This window comes from Balaenoptera acutorostrata, chromosome 7, assembly GCF_949987535.1.
Source record: "Balaenoptera acutorostrata chromosome 7, mBalAcu1.1, whole genome shotgun sequence".
In the NCBI taxonomy this organism is placed as follows: domain Eukaryota; kingdom Metazoa; phylum Chordata; class Mammalia; order Artiodactyla; family Balaenopteridae; genus Balaenoptera; species Balaenoptera acutorostrata.
This window is the reverse complement of record NC_080070.1, coordinates 38,989,750-39,003,392: the sequence shown is the minus strand read 5'-3', so window position 1 is coordinate 39,003,392 and position 13,643 is coordinate 38,989,750. Positions and strand designations below refer to the sequence as shown.

Genomic DNA, 13,643 nt, shown 5'->3' with positions numbered 1-13,643 from the left:
AAACTGAAACCATTTCCTCTAAGATCAGGAACAAGACAAGGATGTCCACTCTCACCACTATTATTCAACATAGTTTTGGAAGTCCGAGCCACGGCAATCAGAGAAGAAAAAGAAATAAAAGGAATACAAATTGGAAAAGAAGAAGTAAAACTGTCACTGTTTGCAGATGACATGATACTATACATAGAGAATCCTAAAGATGCCACCAGAAAACTACTAGAGCTAATCAATGAATTTGGTAAACTTGCAGGATACAAAAATAATGCACAGAAATCTCTTGCATTCCTATACACTAATGATGAAAAATCTGAAAGAGAAATTAAGGAAACACTCCCATTTACCATTGCAACAAAAAGAATAAAATACCTAGGAATAAACCTACCTAGGGAGACAAAAGACCTGTATGCACAAAACTATAAGACACTGATGAAAGAAATTAAAGATGATACCAACAGATGGAGAGATATACCATGTTTTTGCATCGGAAGAATCAATATTGTGAAAATGACTCTACTACCCAAAGCAATCTACAGATTCAATGCAATCCCTATCAAATTGCCAATGGCATTTTTTACAGAACTAGAACAAAAAATCTTAAAATTTGTATGGAGACACAAAAGACCCTGAATAGCCAAAGCAGTCTTGAGGGAAAAAAAAGGGAGCAGGAGGAATGAGTCTCCCTGACTTCAGACTATACTACAAAGCTACAGTAATCAATACAATATAGTACTGGCACAAAAACAGAAATATAGATCAATGGGACAAGATAGAAAGCCCAGAGATATACCCACGTACATATGGTCAACTAATCTATGACAAAAGAGGCAAGGATATACAATGGAGAAAAGACAGTCTCTTCAATAAGTGGTGCTGGGAAAACTGGACAGCTACATGTAAAAGAATGAAATTAGAACACTCCCTAACACCATACACAAAAATAAACTCAAAATGGATTAAAGACCTAAATGTAAGCCAGACACTGTAAAACTCTTAGAGGAAAACATAGGAAGAACACTCTTTGACATAAATCACAGCAAGATCTTTTTTGATCCACCTCCTAGAGTAATGGAAATAAAAACAAAAATAAACAAATGGGACCTAACGAAACTTAAAAGTTTTTGCACAGCAAAGGAAACTACAAACAATACGAAAAGACAACCCTCAGAATGGGAGAAAATATTTGCAAACGAATCAATGGACAAAGGATTAATCTCCAAAATATATAAACAGCTCATGCAGCTCAGTATTAAAAAAACAAACAACCCAATCCAAAAATGGGCAGAAGACCTAAACAGACATTTCTCCAAAGAGGACAGACAGATGGCCAAGAAGCACATGAAAGGATGCTCAACATCACTAATTATTAGAGAAATGCAAATCAAAACTACAATGAGATATCACCTCACACCAGTTAGAATGGGCATCATCAGAAAATCTACAAACAACAAATGCTGGAGAGGGTGTGGGGAAAAGGGAACCCTCTTGCACTGTTGGTGGGATTGTAAACTGATACAGCCACTATGGAGAACAGTATGGAGGTTCCTTAAAAAACTAAAAATAGAATTACCATATGATCCAGCAATCCCACTACTGGGCATATACCCAGAGAAAACCATAAATCAAAAAGACACATACACCCCAATGTTCATTGCAGCACTATTCACAATAGGCAGGCCATGGAAGCAACCTAAATGCCCATCGACAGACGAATGGATAAAGAAGATGTGGTACATATCTACAATCAAATATTACTCAGCCATAAAAGGGAACGAAATTGGGTCATTTGTAGAGATGTGGATGGATCTAGAGACTGTCATACAGAGTGAAGTAAGTCAGAAAAAGAAAAACAAATATTGTATATTAACACATATATGTGGCACCTAGAAAGATGGTACAGATGAACCGGTTTGCAGGGCAGAAATTGAGACACAGATGTAGAGAACAAACGTATGGACACCAAGGGGGGAAAGCAGCGGGGGGGTGGGGGTGGGAGTGTGATGAATTGGGAGATTGGGATTGACATGTATACACTGATGTGTATAAAATGGATGACTAATAAGAACCTGCTGTATAAAAAAATAAATAAAATTAAATTTAAAAATTTTTTTTAAAAAAGAAAATTCATTCTAACTCCTCAGAGCTGATGTCTATAACCTCACCTAGTTCTAAGACAAAAAGAAAAAAAAGTAAGTTGTTTATTCTCTGTATAATTTTAAGCTTTTAGAAGCTTATACATTCATTTTATTTATGTTTTATACACATATTGAGCACAATGCATGAACTTAATACATGCTAGTAACGGAAGAAAACAAATTATATTACAAAATGCAAATTCTTCTTAGTTGCATAAACTTACTTAAACAGCTAGGTTCCAGACATCAACTTTAGAATATTTGAGTTTTCTCTAAGATACTCCAGAAGACTATTTGCATATAAGCTTTGGAAATCTCCACTCCAAATTTCTTTCAATGTAAATAGCACTTAATCTTTTCAATCAGCAACAGGCTTAAAGAATACACTAGAATATCTGAGATCAGTGCTCTAGACTTTTCTACCTATCAGAAGTGTGTGTGTGTGTGTGTAACAATAGAGTAACTGAATTTGAGCCAAATCCATCTTGCAGCTGTACTAATAATTTGATCTTAAAAGGATATTTAAGTATGGATTCAAATATGGATAACTTAAAAATCTTAAAATCTCAAGCTACAGCCACAAAAAATGGTATCATGTAGTAAAATTTCTTTAGAACCTCCATTTACAGTTCAAAAAAAAAAAAAGCCACAGATACAGAGATCTGATAGTTAATTTTATTCACCTCTGCTCTGATTTTAACATGACTACGTTAAAAGACCTTATAAAGAAATTTAGCAACGTTAAATTTCAGTTCAAGGTCTTTTTAAAACCTTTCAGTTCCAGCATAGAGATAATACACAGATATATCATTTCTAATGCCTGAGAAACAATGAAGCATGTGCTTTAAAGAACGAAGTCATATTAGTCTCACCTGCATTGATGCTCCTTCCACTCTTGCCACACAGGCAACCCGATCCAGGAAAGTCACTGCCACAGGCACCGCCACAAAGAAGCCTTTACAAAAGGCCTTGAAGTATTTCTTCACCCAGCCTTGAGACAGTGCCATACCTAAAAGCACAAAGAAAACAAATATGAAATTAGCCTCAATAAGGTGAAAAAGAAAAACACAAAAACAGCCCAAGAAAAATAAGAGTTAAGAAAAAGCAACCTCATCTCAACATGTTTCACACTCATCCCTATAACCATTGGAATAAATTTGACTTAAAATCCCAAAGGCAAATACGTTAACTTAGGTTAACTCTTTTCAGTAGCTCAAGTAGCTTACTAATTTCAATAGAAAATTTCTCCTCACAAAGCAATGAGTTAGAAAAAAAATAAGCATTCCAAAAGTAAGTCCTTTCCTGTTGCTGACTATGGTGGAGATGCTCCTTAAAGCCCTGATATCTGTTCTCTTCTGCAATAATTGAAGTTCTAGTGGGACATATGGCTGCCCAGCCTCCCTTGCAGCTAAGTGTGACCTTGTGACTATGTCTGATGAATGGCATATAAGCAGAAATTACATACTTCCACACTGTGCCCTTAAAAGAAGTATGCCCTCCACTTTCTGTTCCCATTTTGTGATACCTGTGATAAGGAGGTGGTTGTAGGAACAGGAGTAGCCACCTCAAGTTGAAGATGGCAAAGCAACAAAATAGAAGGGTCCTAGGTCTCCAGCACCATGCAGGCACTGTCACTGCCCTGCATCGCTTACACTCGAGCTGTTAATTAAGAGGTAAATCATTTTCCATCATGTTTAAGCCAATGCTATAGGGCCTATGTTATAGCAGCCAAACTGATCCTAACTAATACAACAATGAAATCTATGAGAAATCAAGAAAAAAAATCACTGCATATGAATTCAATACAGAAAATTATCAACCCTCACTTAGCCCTGTAACTTGATTAATTTTCAGATTTCAGATTGCCTAGCTAAGGCAATCCTTAAACTGTCTCAAGCAATGAAAAACAAAATAGTGAGAGATCAAGATATGCTACCCTAGCAGACCCAATGGAGTCAAACTCAATCCAACAGATGAAGAATCTTCCTGGCTGGAAAAGGCAAATGACCAGTTTGCTCACCAGTTTCTCAAAACAATACTTATTCATACTGTGTAACAGACTATAATTTTTGTCTGTTTTATTTCTTGAACAGGACTAGATAGATCCAGGGAGACTGGATTATTCTAGCGGTCCAGGGCAAGAGATGATGGTAGGATGGATTATGGTGGTGGTGGTGGTGGTGGTGGTGGTGGTGGTGGTGGTGGTAGAGATGGACCAACATGGGCAAACTTATACCTATTTTGGAAGTTAAACTGACAGGATTGAAAATGGATGGGCAAGGGCTGGGGAGAGGAGAGGAGACAAGAGAACTGTCAAGGGGTAGTTGTGACCTATCCAAGCACTGTTATTTTGTCATTCCCTTGGATTACATTCCAAAGTACTAAAAACATGCTCATAATTCAATTCCTCAAACTTCTAATAAGTACAAGGTCATAAGGTGGGTGCTAGGGATACAGGAGTGAAAAGTAGATACGGTCCTTGCACTCAAGGAGTTACAAAGTGCCAGGGAAGACTGCCCTTAAACAAATATTTCCAATGGAAATGAGCATTAAAATGGGCCAGTGTCTCTGGAGTATGGGAACATGGAGCAAGGAAGTCTATCCATCAGAAAATGATTCAGGAAGGTCTCTCAAAGGAAATGGCATTTGAGGTGAGACCTGGGCTCTTTGGGCAAAAGGAGCAGCATGTATGAAGTCTTCAGAGCAAAATAAAATATGGTTATTATAGAAACTAAAAGAAGTTCAATTTGGATAGAGTATACACAAACTTTACTATATTAATTCTCAATTTTTAATTCAGTAAACATTTACTTATTGCCTGCTAAACACCAGTGCTAAGTGCAGATATAAAGACAGCTACATATACAGTATAATATCATTTTAAAACTCTCACTAAACAATATATTTTCTATATAAATGTATGCATATAAAAGCATTTTAGGGGCTTCCTTGGTGGCGCAGTGGTTGAGGGTCTGCCTGCCGATGCGGGGGACACAGGTTCGAGCCCTGGTCTGGGGGGATCCCACATGCCACAGAGCGGCTGGGCCCATGAGCCACAACTACTGAGCCTGCGCGTCTGGAGCCTGTGCTCCGCAACGGGAGAGGCCGCGGTGGTGAGAGGCCCGCGCACCGCGATGAAGAGTGGCCCCCCACTCGCCACAACTACAGAAAGCCCTAGCACAGAAGCGAAGACCCAACACAGCCAAAAATAATAAATAAATAAATAAATAGAAATTAGAGCACTGAATGTAAGATGAGAAAAGTTTAAAAAAAAAGCATTTTAAATAGTTATTTGCAGTATTGTTTTAATCATTTAATAAACACCCATATGTCACCTGAATAATTATTAAAATATAGAGAGAGACAGAAAAAAGCAGGTTTATCAAAATGCTTAAAATGGTTCATTCTAGATGTTGAGAAAGTAGATGATGAACTATTTTCTTCTTTGAACTTCAGTTGGTTTCTAATATTTACAAAAGAAAGATGGTCCTCAGAAGTCACTTTAATATATAGATACTATGGGGTAAAACTAGTCTTGCTCTCTTTCCCATCACAATAAACAAACCACACTTTTGCAGTCTAGTCTCTGCTGCTCCAAGTAGAACAAATAAGATTCTTCCCTGTTTGTGCACCGATCAATATATTATAACTGACTGCAATTCTTTTATGTAGCCAATTCAGACTATGACAGAATATTACGTGCTTTTGAAAACATCTTGAAAGTTTGAAGAGCCTTGGAAATTCTTACCTTTCTACTCACCCATAGTAAGCACTTTAGTTCAAACAGGAAAAAAATACTGACAATTCATATAACAACTAACCTGACCACTTGACTATTTAAGTAATTAATAAACTGGCTTTAGACACACAAACCTATGCTTGCTTAAATATATTTTAATAATCAGGTCAAAGAGTCTTAGATAACCAGAGGATTTAGACTCAAAAAAAAAATGGATAGAACAAATACAAATAGAAAAACATGTTTCTATACATCTGTGGCTCTTAGAATAAAAGTAGCAAATATATGGACAGAATGAAAATATAATGTGTTCTCTTTGCTGTTCCCTGTGCCCTGCATGCACGGACCTTCACCTTCACTAAATAACTAGGGATAGCAGCAGGATAGAAACTAGGAAAGCTTCAAATATGATGACGCCACGGCTATCCCAGTTGTAAGGTGGCATGCATGATTACAATGTAAATTAAAGGGGAAAAATACATTAACATAAGTTGCATTAAATTCAGGTTCCCAGAATTTTACACCTCCACTTCTTTTCCAATATAAACTCCCCCTACACTGGTACTCCATTCAGTCACTGTGGCACCCAGGAAGGAGCGTGGTAACGAGAGTCAGGGGCCCTGAGGTGGCGTCCTCTCTATGTCTACAACTAGCTGCATGTCTTTGATCAACTCACTTCTGGTCCTCAGTTTCCTCATCTATAAAAAGAAAGGGGTTAGATTCAATTTCTAAGATCCTTTCTAGGGCTAACATTCTATATTCTTACACATTTTTTGATTGTTTCTCCAGGATGCTGAGAAGGTACTAAAATTAAGAAAAGCACTTAGATTATTATTGACTAAGAAGAAATGTTATGTTGCCTTTTAGGTTTGAGATTTTTTTTAATGTTGAAACGAAAAAACACTTTGCTTTTATTAAACAAATAGTTTAAAAGGGCAGCAGAGAGGAAGTTGGAACTAGTGTAATTTATGTGAAAGGACATTTTAAATACAGGTAAAGACCTGAAAGCCACTGCCCTTTCCCTTCTCACACTCACAACTCCACTGCTGATCAGGGCACTGCCGCCATCACCTGCACAACGGTAAGGACAAATATTTTTCTACTGAGAGATTCTCAAAGAGCATGTGGGAGCTGTGGGAGGTATGCCAATCTGAAGGTATGCAGATTCTGCCCCAAGCCAAGGGGAAAAATAAAAGCTGCCTTGCAGATAAGGGGTCACTATTTTCAGAGGCTTAAAAGCAAAGTCTCAGTACAGTCCTGTCCTACCTGAATTGTGAACCACACCTCTACCTCATAATAAAACTCTTTTAGAAGCTTCTCACTATCATTACAATACTAAAGCTATACATAAATGAAGAAATGAATACTATACTTCCATGTCAAGTCATATCAAATAAAATGTTTAAAGTGCTATGGCATTCACACTTCATTAAAGTTAATGTATTTCTTTTTCTATAAAGAACCATTGGGATGATCTGGTCTTTTGTTCACACCTTAAATGTTTAAAACTACCATACTTAAGCACCTAGTGTCCACTTCCTCTGACAAAATTTCCTTTAAGCAATAATAATGTGACCATCCCCAGCAAAAAAGGAATAATTTTTATTCCTAGTGAACTAGTGAACTCATTCTTCTAGTAACCACACAAGTCATTTAGGTTCAGAACATTGCTCCTGAGAAAATTATTGCTTAAGTAGTAGGCACACCTGGTTCATTGCTAAAGTACATAAACTGAGAATATTTTTAAATAAGCTTTCAGAGTTCACTGAAATCATATTTGCCACCTGGTATAAAACACTTGCAAGTAAAAGGTTTTTTGGTGCTACTGACCTCAACCACATTAATGACCTATACTCTAAATACCTCTCTTTCCTCTCACAACTTGTTATGGTTTGATCATACATGAATTCATCTAAAATCATTCTTAAACTTGCATATATTTTAGCTTATACAAAGTCACTAATCATTCATCCATAGCAACCAGGTGAATAAATACAACTCAAGTCATCCTAACTATAAAAACTATTTTAAAATTGTGTGGCAGCTTTGAAGGTAAGAGGAAAACAATAAATTACAAAGCAGTATCTTATATAAAATGTAACCTTTCCATCATAGAAATCAGCCTGCACATTTGGATATCCAAATCAAGATTTTATTTGTAAATTCAAACTACGAATATCAGAGAATAAAAGAGCAGGGACCCAAACAAATCTGACACCCAATTCCTGACTCAGTCAATATTTATTTATTGATCACCTACTATGTAACTGTGCTAACAGGTGAGCACATAATGCAGAACAAGGCAGGCTTGGTCCTTGGCCACATGGAGCTTACATTTTCATTCTCTCTGCATTAAGTGCCTACTTTGTGCTACTCACTATGCTAAGATACCAAAAGTAAAAAGGCACACTGAGTCATTGTTCCTTCCCAAAGGACTTGTGATAAGATCACAAGAAATGAGTAGATGACCACATGTGATCAGGCTACCTTCCTCCACGTATCTCTCCAGGAGCTCCTGGTACCAATAACCTCACTCTGCAAACAAAGCATAAGCATGTGCAATAGGAGGCAGGAGGCATTAGGATACGTTTACACTGAATCAAGGGAAAAATAATAACTAATAAACTAGAACTATTTTGATTCCACTGGAAGCAGATCTGGGAAAGTAACTGATGGATACCAATTTGAAATAAATTTCAGGGCCACCTTCCTCCTTTCAGATTATAAATAAATACCATAAAAACAGATAATTGGTAATCTTTAGAATGTGAACTCCAGCATGAAATTATTTATCTTTTAACTTGTGTGACTTAATAGTTCTCACTCAAAAATTTGCAGAAAGGACAAAACGGCAAGAAAAAATAAAGTATGAAGAAAAACTAGCGAAAAAAATAAAGGAAAGAAAGCTGGGCTTCCCTGGTGGTGCAGGGGTTAAGACTCCACCTGCCAATGCAGGGGACACAGGTTCAAGCCCTGGGCCAGGAAGATCACACATGCCGCAGAGCAATTAAGCCCGTGTGCCACAACTACTGAGCCTGCGCTCTAAAGCCCATGAGCCACAACTACTGAAGACCGTGAGGCACAACTACCAAAGCCCACAGACCTAGAGCCCATGCTCCACAATAAGAGAAGTCACCGCAGTGAGAAGCTTGAGCACCGCAACAAAGAGTAGCCCCTGCTCACTGCAACTGGAGAAAGCCCGCGTGCAGTAATGAAGACCCAACACAGCCAAAAATAAATAAATAAATAAATATATTTTAGAAAATAAAAGAAAGAAAGAAATGTAATGGGGTTACACATAAAGTGAATCATGTTCTGGAAAAGAAACCCAATTTTAAAAGTCCACACTGGGAGAGGACTGGGGTTGCCTGCGTGAACACAGCCTGAAGGGGGCTAGTGCGCCACAGCTAGCCGGGAGGGAGTCTGGGGAAAAAAGTCTGGACCTGCCTAAGAGACAAGAGACTATTGTTTCCGGGTGCGCAAGGAGAGGGGATTCAGAGCACCACCTAAATGAGCTCCAGAGATGGGAACGGGCCGCGGCTATCAGCGCAGACCCCAGAGACGGGCATGAGACACTAAGCCTGCTGCTGCAGCCACCAAGAAGCCTGTGTGCAAGTACAGGTCACTATCCACACCTCCCCTCCCGGGAGCCTGTGCAGCCCGCCACTGCCAGGGTCCCATGATACAGGGACAACTTTCCCGGGAGAACACACGGCGCGCCTCAGGCCGGTGCAACATCATGCTGGCTTCTGCCGCCGCAGGCTCACCCTGCATTCCGTACCCCTCCCTCCCACCACCCTGAGTGACCCAGGGTCCCCTGATCAGCTGCTACTTTAATGCTGTCCTGTCTGCTCAGGGAACAGATGACCTCAGGTGACCTACATGCAGAGGCGGGGCCAAATCCAAAGCTGAACCCCAGGAGCTGTGAGAACAAAGAAGAGAAAGGGAAATCTCTCCCAGCAGCCTCAGGAGCAGCAGATTAAATCTCCACAATCCACTTGATACACCCTGCATCTCTGGAATACCTGAATCGACAACAAATCACACCAAAATTGAGGCAGTGGACTTTAGGAGCAACTGTAGACTTGGAGTTTGCTTTCTGCATCTAATTTGTTTCTGGTTTTATGTTTATCTTCATTTAGTATTTAGAGCTTACTATCATTGGTAGGTTTGTTTACTGATTTGGTTGCTCTCTTCTTTTATATATTTTTTTTTCCTTTTTCTCTTTTTGTGAGTGTGTATGTGTATGCTTCTTTGAGTGATTTTGTCTATATAGCTTGGCTTTCACCACTTATCCTACGGTTCTGTCTGTTTTGTTTTTTGGGGGTTTTTTTGTATAGTTTTTAGCGCTTGTTATCATTGGTGGATTTGTTTATTGGTTTGGTTGCTCGCTTCTTTCTTACTTATTTTTTTATTACTTTTTAATTTTTTTACTTTTAACGATATTTTTTAATTTTTATTTTAATAACTTTATTTTATTTTACTTTTTCTTTTTCTTTTTTTTTCTCCCTTTTCTTCTGAGCCATGTGGCTGACAAGGTCTTGGTGCTCTGGCCGGGTGTCAAGCCGGAGCCTCTTAGATGGGAGAGCCAAGTTCAGGACATTGGTCCAACAGAGACCTCCCGGCCCCACATAATATAAAACAGTGAAAGCTCTCCCAGAGATCTCCATCTCAATGCTAAGAACCAGCTCCCCTCAACAACCAGCAAGCTGCACTGCTGGACAACCCATGCCAAACAACGACCAAGACAGGAACACAAACCCACCCATTAGCAGAGAGGCTACCTAAAATCATAATAAGTTCACAGACATCCCAAAACACACCTTGGGATGCGGTCCTGCCCACCAGAAAGACAAGATCCAGACTCATCCACCAGAACACAGGCACCAGTTCCCTCCAGCAGGAAGCCTACACAACCCATTAAACCAACCTTACCCACTGGGGGCAGACAGCAAAAACATTGGGAACTATGAACCTGCAGCCTCTGAAAAGGAGACCCCAAACGCAGTAAATTAAGCAAAATGAGAAGACAGAGAAATACACAGCAGATGAAAGAGCAAGGTAAAAACCCACTAGACCAAAAGAATGAAGAGGAAATAGGCAGTCTACCTGAAAAAGAATTCAGAGTAATGATAGTAAAGGTGATCCAAAATCTTGGAAACAGAATGGAGAAAATAGAAGAAACGATTAACAAGGACCTAGAAGAACTAAAGAGCAAACAATGATGAACACCACAATAATGAAATTAAAAATTCTCTAGAAGGAATCCATAGCAGAATAACTGAGACAGAAGAACAGATAAGTGACCTGGAAGATAAAATACTGGAAATAACTACCACAAACCAGAATAAAGACAAAATAATGAAAAGAATTGAGGATAGTCTCAGAGACCTGTGGGACAACATTAAACACACCAACATTCGAATTATAGGGGTCCCAGAAGAAGAAGAGAAAAAGAAAGGGACTCAGAAAATATTTGAACACATTATACTTGAAAACTTCCCAAATATGGGAAAGGAAACAGTCAGTCAAGTCCGGAAAGCGCAGGGAGTCCCATACAGGATAAATGCAAGAAGAAACACTCCAAGACACACATTAATCAAACTATCAAAAATTAAATACAGGGCTTCCCTGGTGGTGCAGTGGTTAAGAATCTGCCTGCCAGTGCAGGGGACACGGGTTTGAGCCCTGGTCCAGGAAGATCCCACATGCCGCGGAGCAACTAAGCCTGTGCGCCACAACTACTGAGCCTGCACTCTAGAGCCCGTGAGCCACAACTACTGAAGCCCGCGTGCCTAGAGACCATGCTCCGCAACAAAAGAAGCCACTGCAATGAAAAGACAGTGCACCAAAACGAAGAGTAGCCCCCGCTCACTGCAACTAGAGAAAAGCCTGCGTGCAGCAACAGAGACCCAATGCAGCCAAAAATTTAAAAAAAATTTTTTTAAATTAAATAAAAAGAAAAAATATTAAAAGCAGCAAGGGAAAAGCAACAAATAACATATAAGGGACTCGCCATAAGGTTAACAGCTGATTTCTCAGCAGAAACTCTGTAAGCCAGAAGGGTGTGGCAGGACATATTTAAAGTGACGAAAGGGAAAATCCTACAACCAAGATTACTCTACTCAGCAAGGATCTCATTCAGATTCAACAGAGAAATTAAAACCTTTACAGACAAGCAAAAGCTAAGAGAATTCAGCACCACCAAACCAGCATTACAACAAATGCTGAAGGAACTTCTCTAGGCAGGAAATACAAGAGAAGGAAAAAACCTACCATAACAAACCCAAAACAATTAAGAAAATGGTAATAGGAACATACATATCGATAACTGTCTTAAATGTAAATGGATTAAATGCTCCAACTGAAAGACACAGACTGGCTGAATGGATACAAAAACAAGACCCATATATATGCTGTCTACAAGAGACCCACTTCAGGCCTAGGGACACATACAGACTGAAAGTGACGGGATGGAAAAAGATATTCCACACAAATGGAAATCAAAATAAAGCTAGAGTAGCAATTCTCACACCAGACAAAATAGACTTTAAAATAAAGAATGTTACAAGACACAAAGAAGGACACTACATAACGATCAGGGGATCAATCCAGAAGATATAACAATTATAAATATTTATGCACCCAACATAGGACCACCTCAAAACATAAGGCAAATGCTAACAGCCATAAAAGGGGAAATCGACAGTAACACAATCATAGTAGGGGACTTTAACACCTCACTTTCACCAATGGACAGATCATCTGAAATGAAAATAAATAAGGAAACACAAGCTTTAAATGATACTAAACAAGATGGACTTAAGTGATATATATATAGGACATTCCATCCAAAAACAACAGAATACACTTTCTTCTCAAGTGCTCATGGAACATTCTCCAAATCATATCTTGGGTCACAAATCAAGCCTTGGTAAACTTAAGAAAATTGAAATCGTATTAATATCTTTTCTGACCACAACAGTATGAGACTAGGTATCAATTACAGGAAAAAATCTGTAAAAAATACAAACACATGGAGGATAAACAATACACTAGTAAGTAACCAAGAGATCACGGAAGAAATCAAAGAAGAAATCAAAAAATACCTAGAAAGAAATGACAATGAAAACACGACGACCCAAAACCTATGGGATGCAGGAAAAGCAGTTCTAAGAGGGAAGTTTATAGCAATAATCCTACCTCAAGAAACAAGAAACAGGGCTTCCCTGGTGGCGCAGTGGTTGAGAATCTGCCTGCTAATGCAGGGGACACGGGTTCGAGCCCTGGTCTGGGAAGATCCCACATGCCACGGAGCAGCTGGGCCCGTGAGCCACAACTACTGAGCCTGCGCGTCTGGAGCCTGTGCCCCGCAACGGGAGGGGCCGCGATAGTGAAAGGCCCGCGCACCGCGATGAAGAGCGGTCCCCGCACCGCGATGAAGAGTGGCCCCCACTTGCCGTAACCAGAGAAAGCCCTCACACGAACCGAAGACCCAACACAGCCAAAAATAAAAAAATAAGTAAAAATAAATAATTAAAAGTAGCTATAAAAAAAAAAAAAAAAAAAGAAACAAGAAACATCTCAAATAAACAACCTAACCTTACACATAAAGCAATTAGAGAAACAAGAAAAAAAAAACCCCGAAGTTAGCAGAAGCAAAGAAATCATAAAGATCAGATCAGAAATACATGAAAAACAAATGAAGGAAACAATAGCAAAGATCAATAAAACTAAAAGCTGGTTCTTTGAGAACATAAACAAAATTGGTA

General features: G+C 39.0%; 1 protein-coding gene across 3 annotated transcripts in view; it reads right to left on the bottom strand.

Annotated features, from left to right (window-relative positions):
* IMMP2L (inner mitochondrial membrane peptidase subunit 2) overlaps positions 1-13,643 on the bottom strand; it is a 539,770-nt gene that overhangs the window by 493,123 nt on the left and 33,004 nt on the right. For all 3 annotated transcript variants that reach the window (XM_057550482.1, XM_057550484.1, XM_057550483.1), the window contains exon 3: positions 3,005-3,141. In XM_057550482.1, coding sequence (XP_057406465.1) covers positions 3,005-3,141 — 137 coding nt within the window. The remainder of the gene's footprint in view (positions 1-3,004; positions 3,142-13,643) is intronic.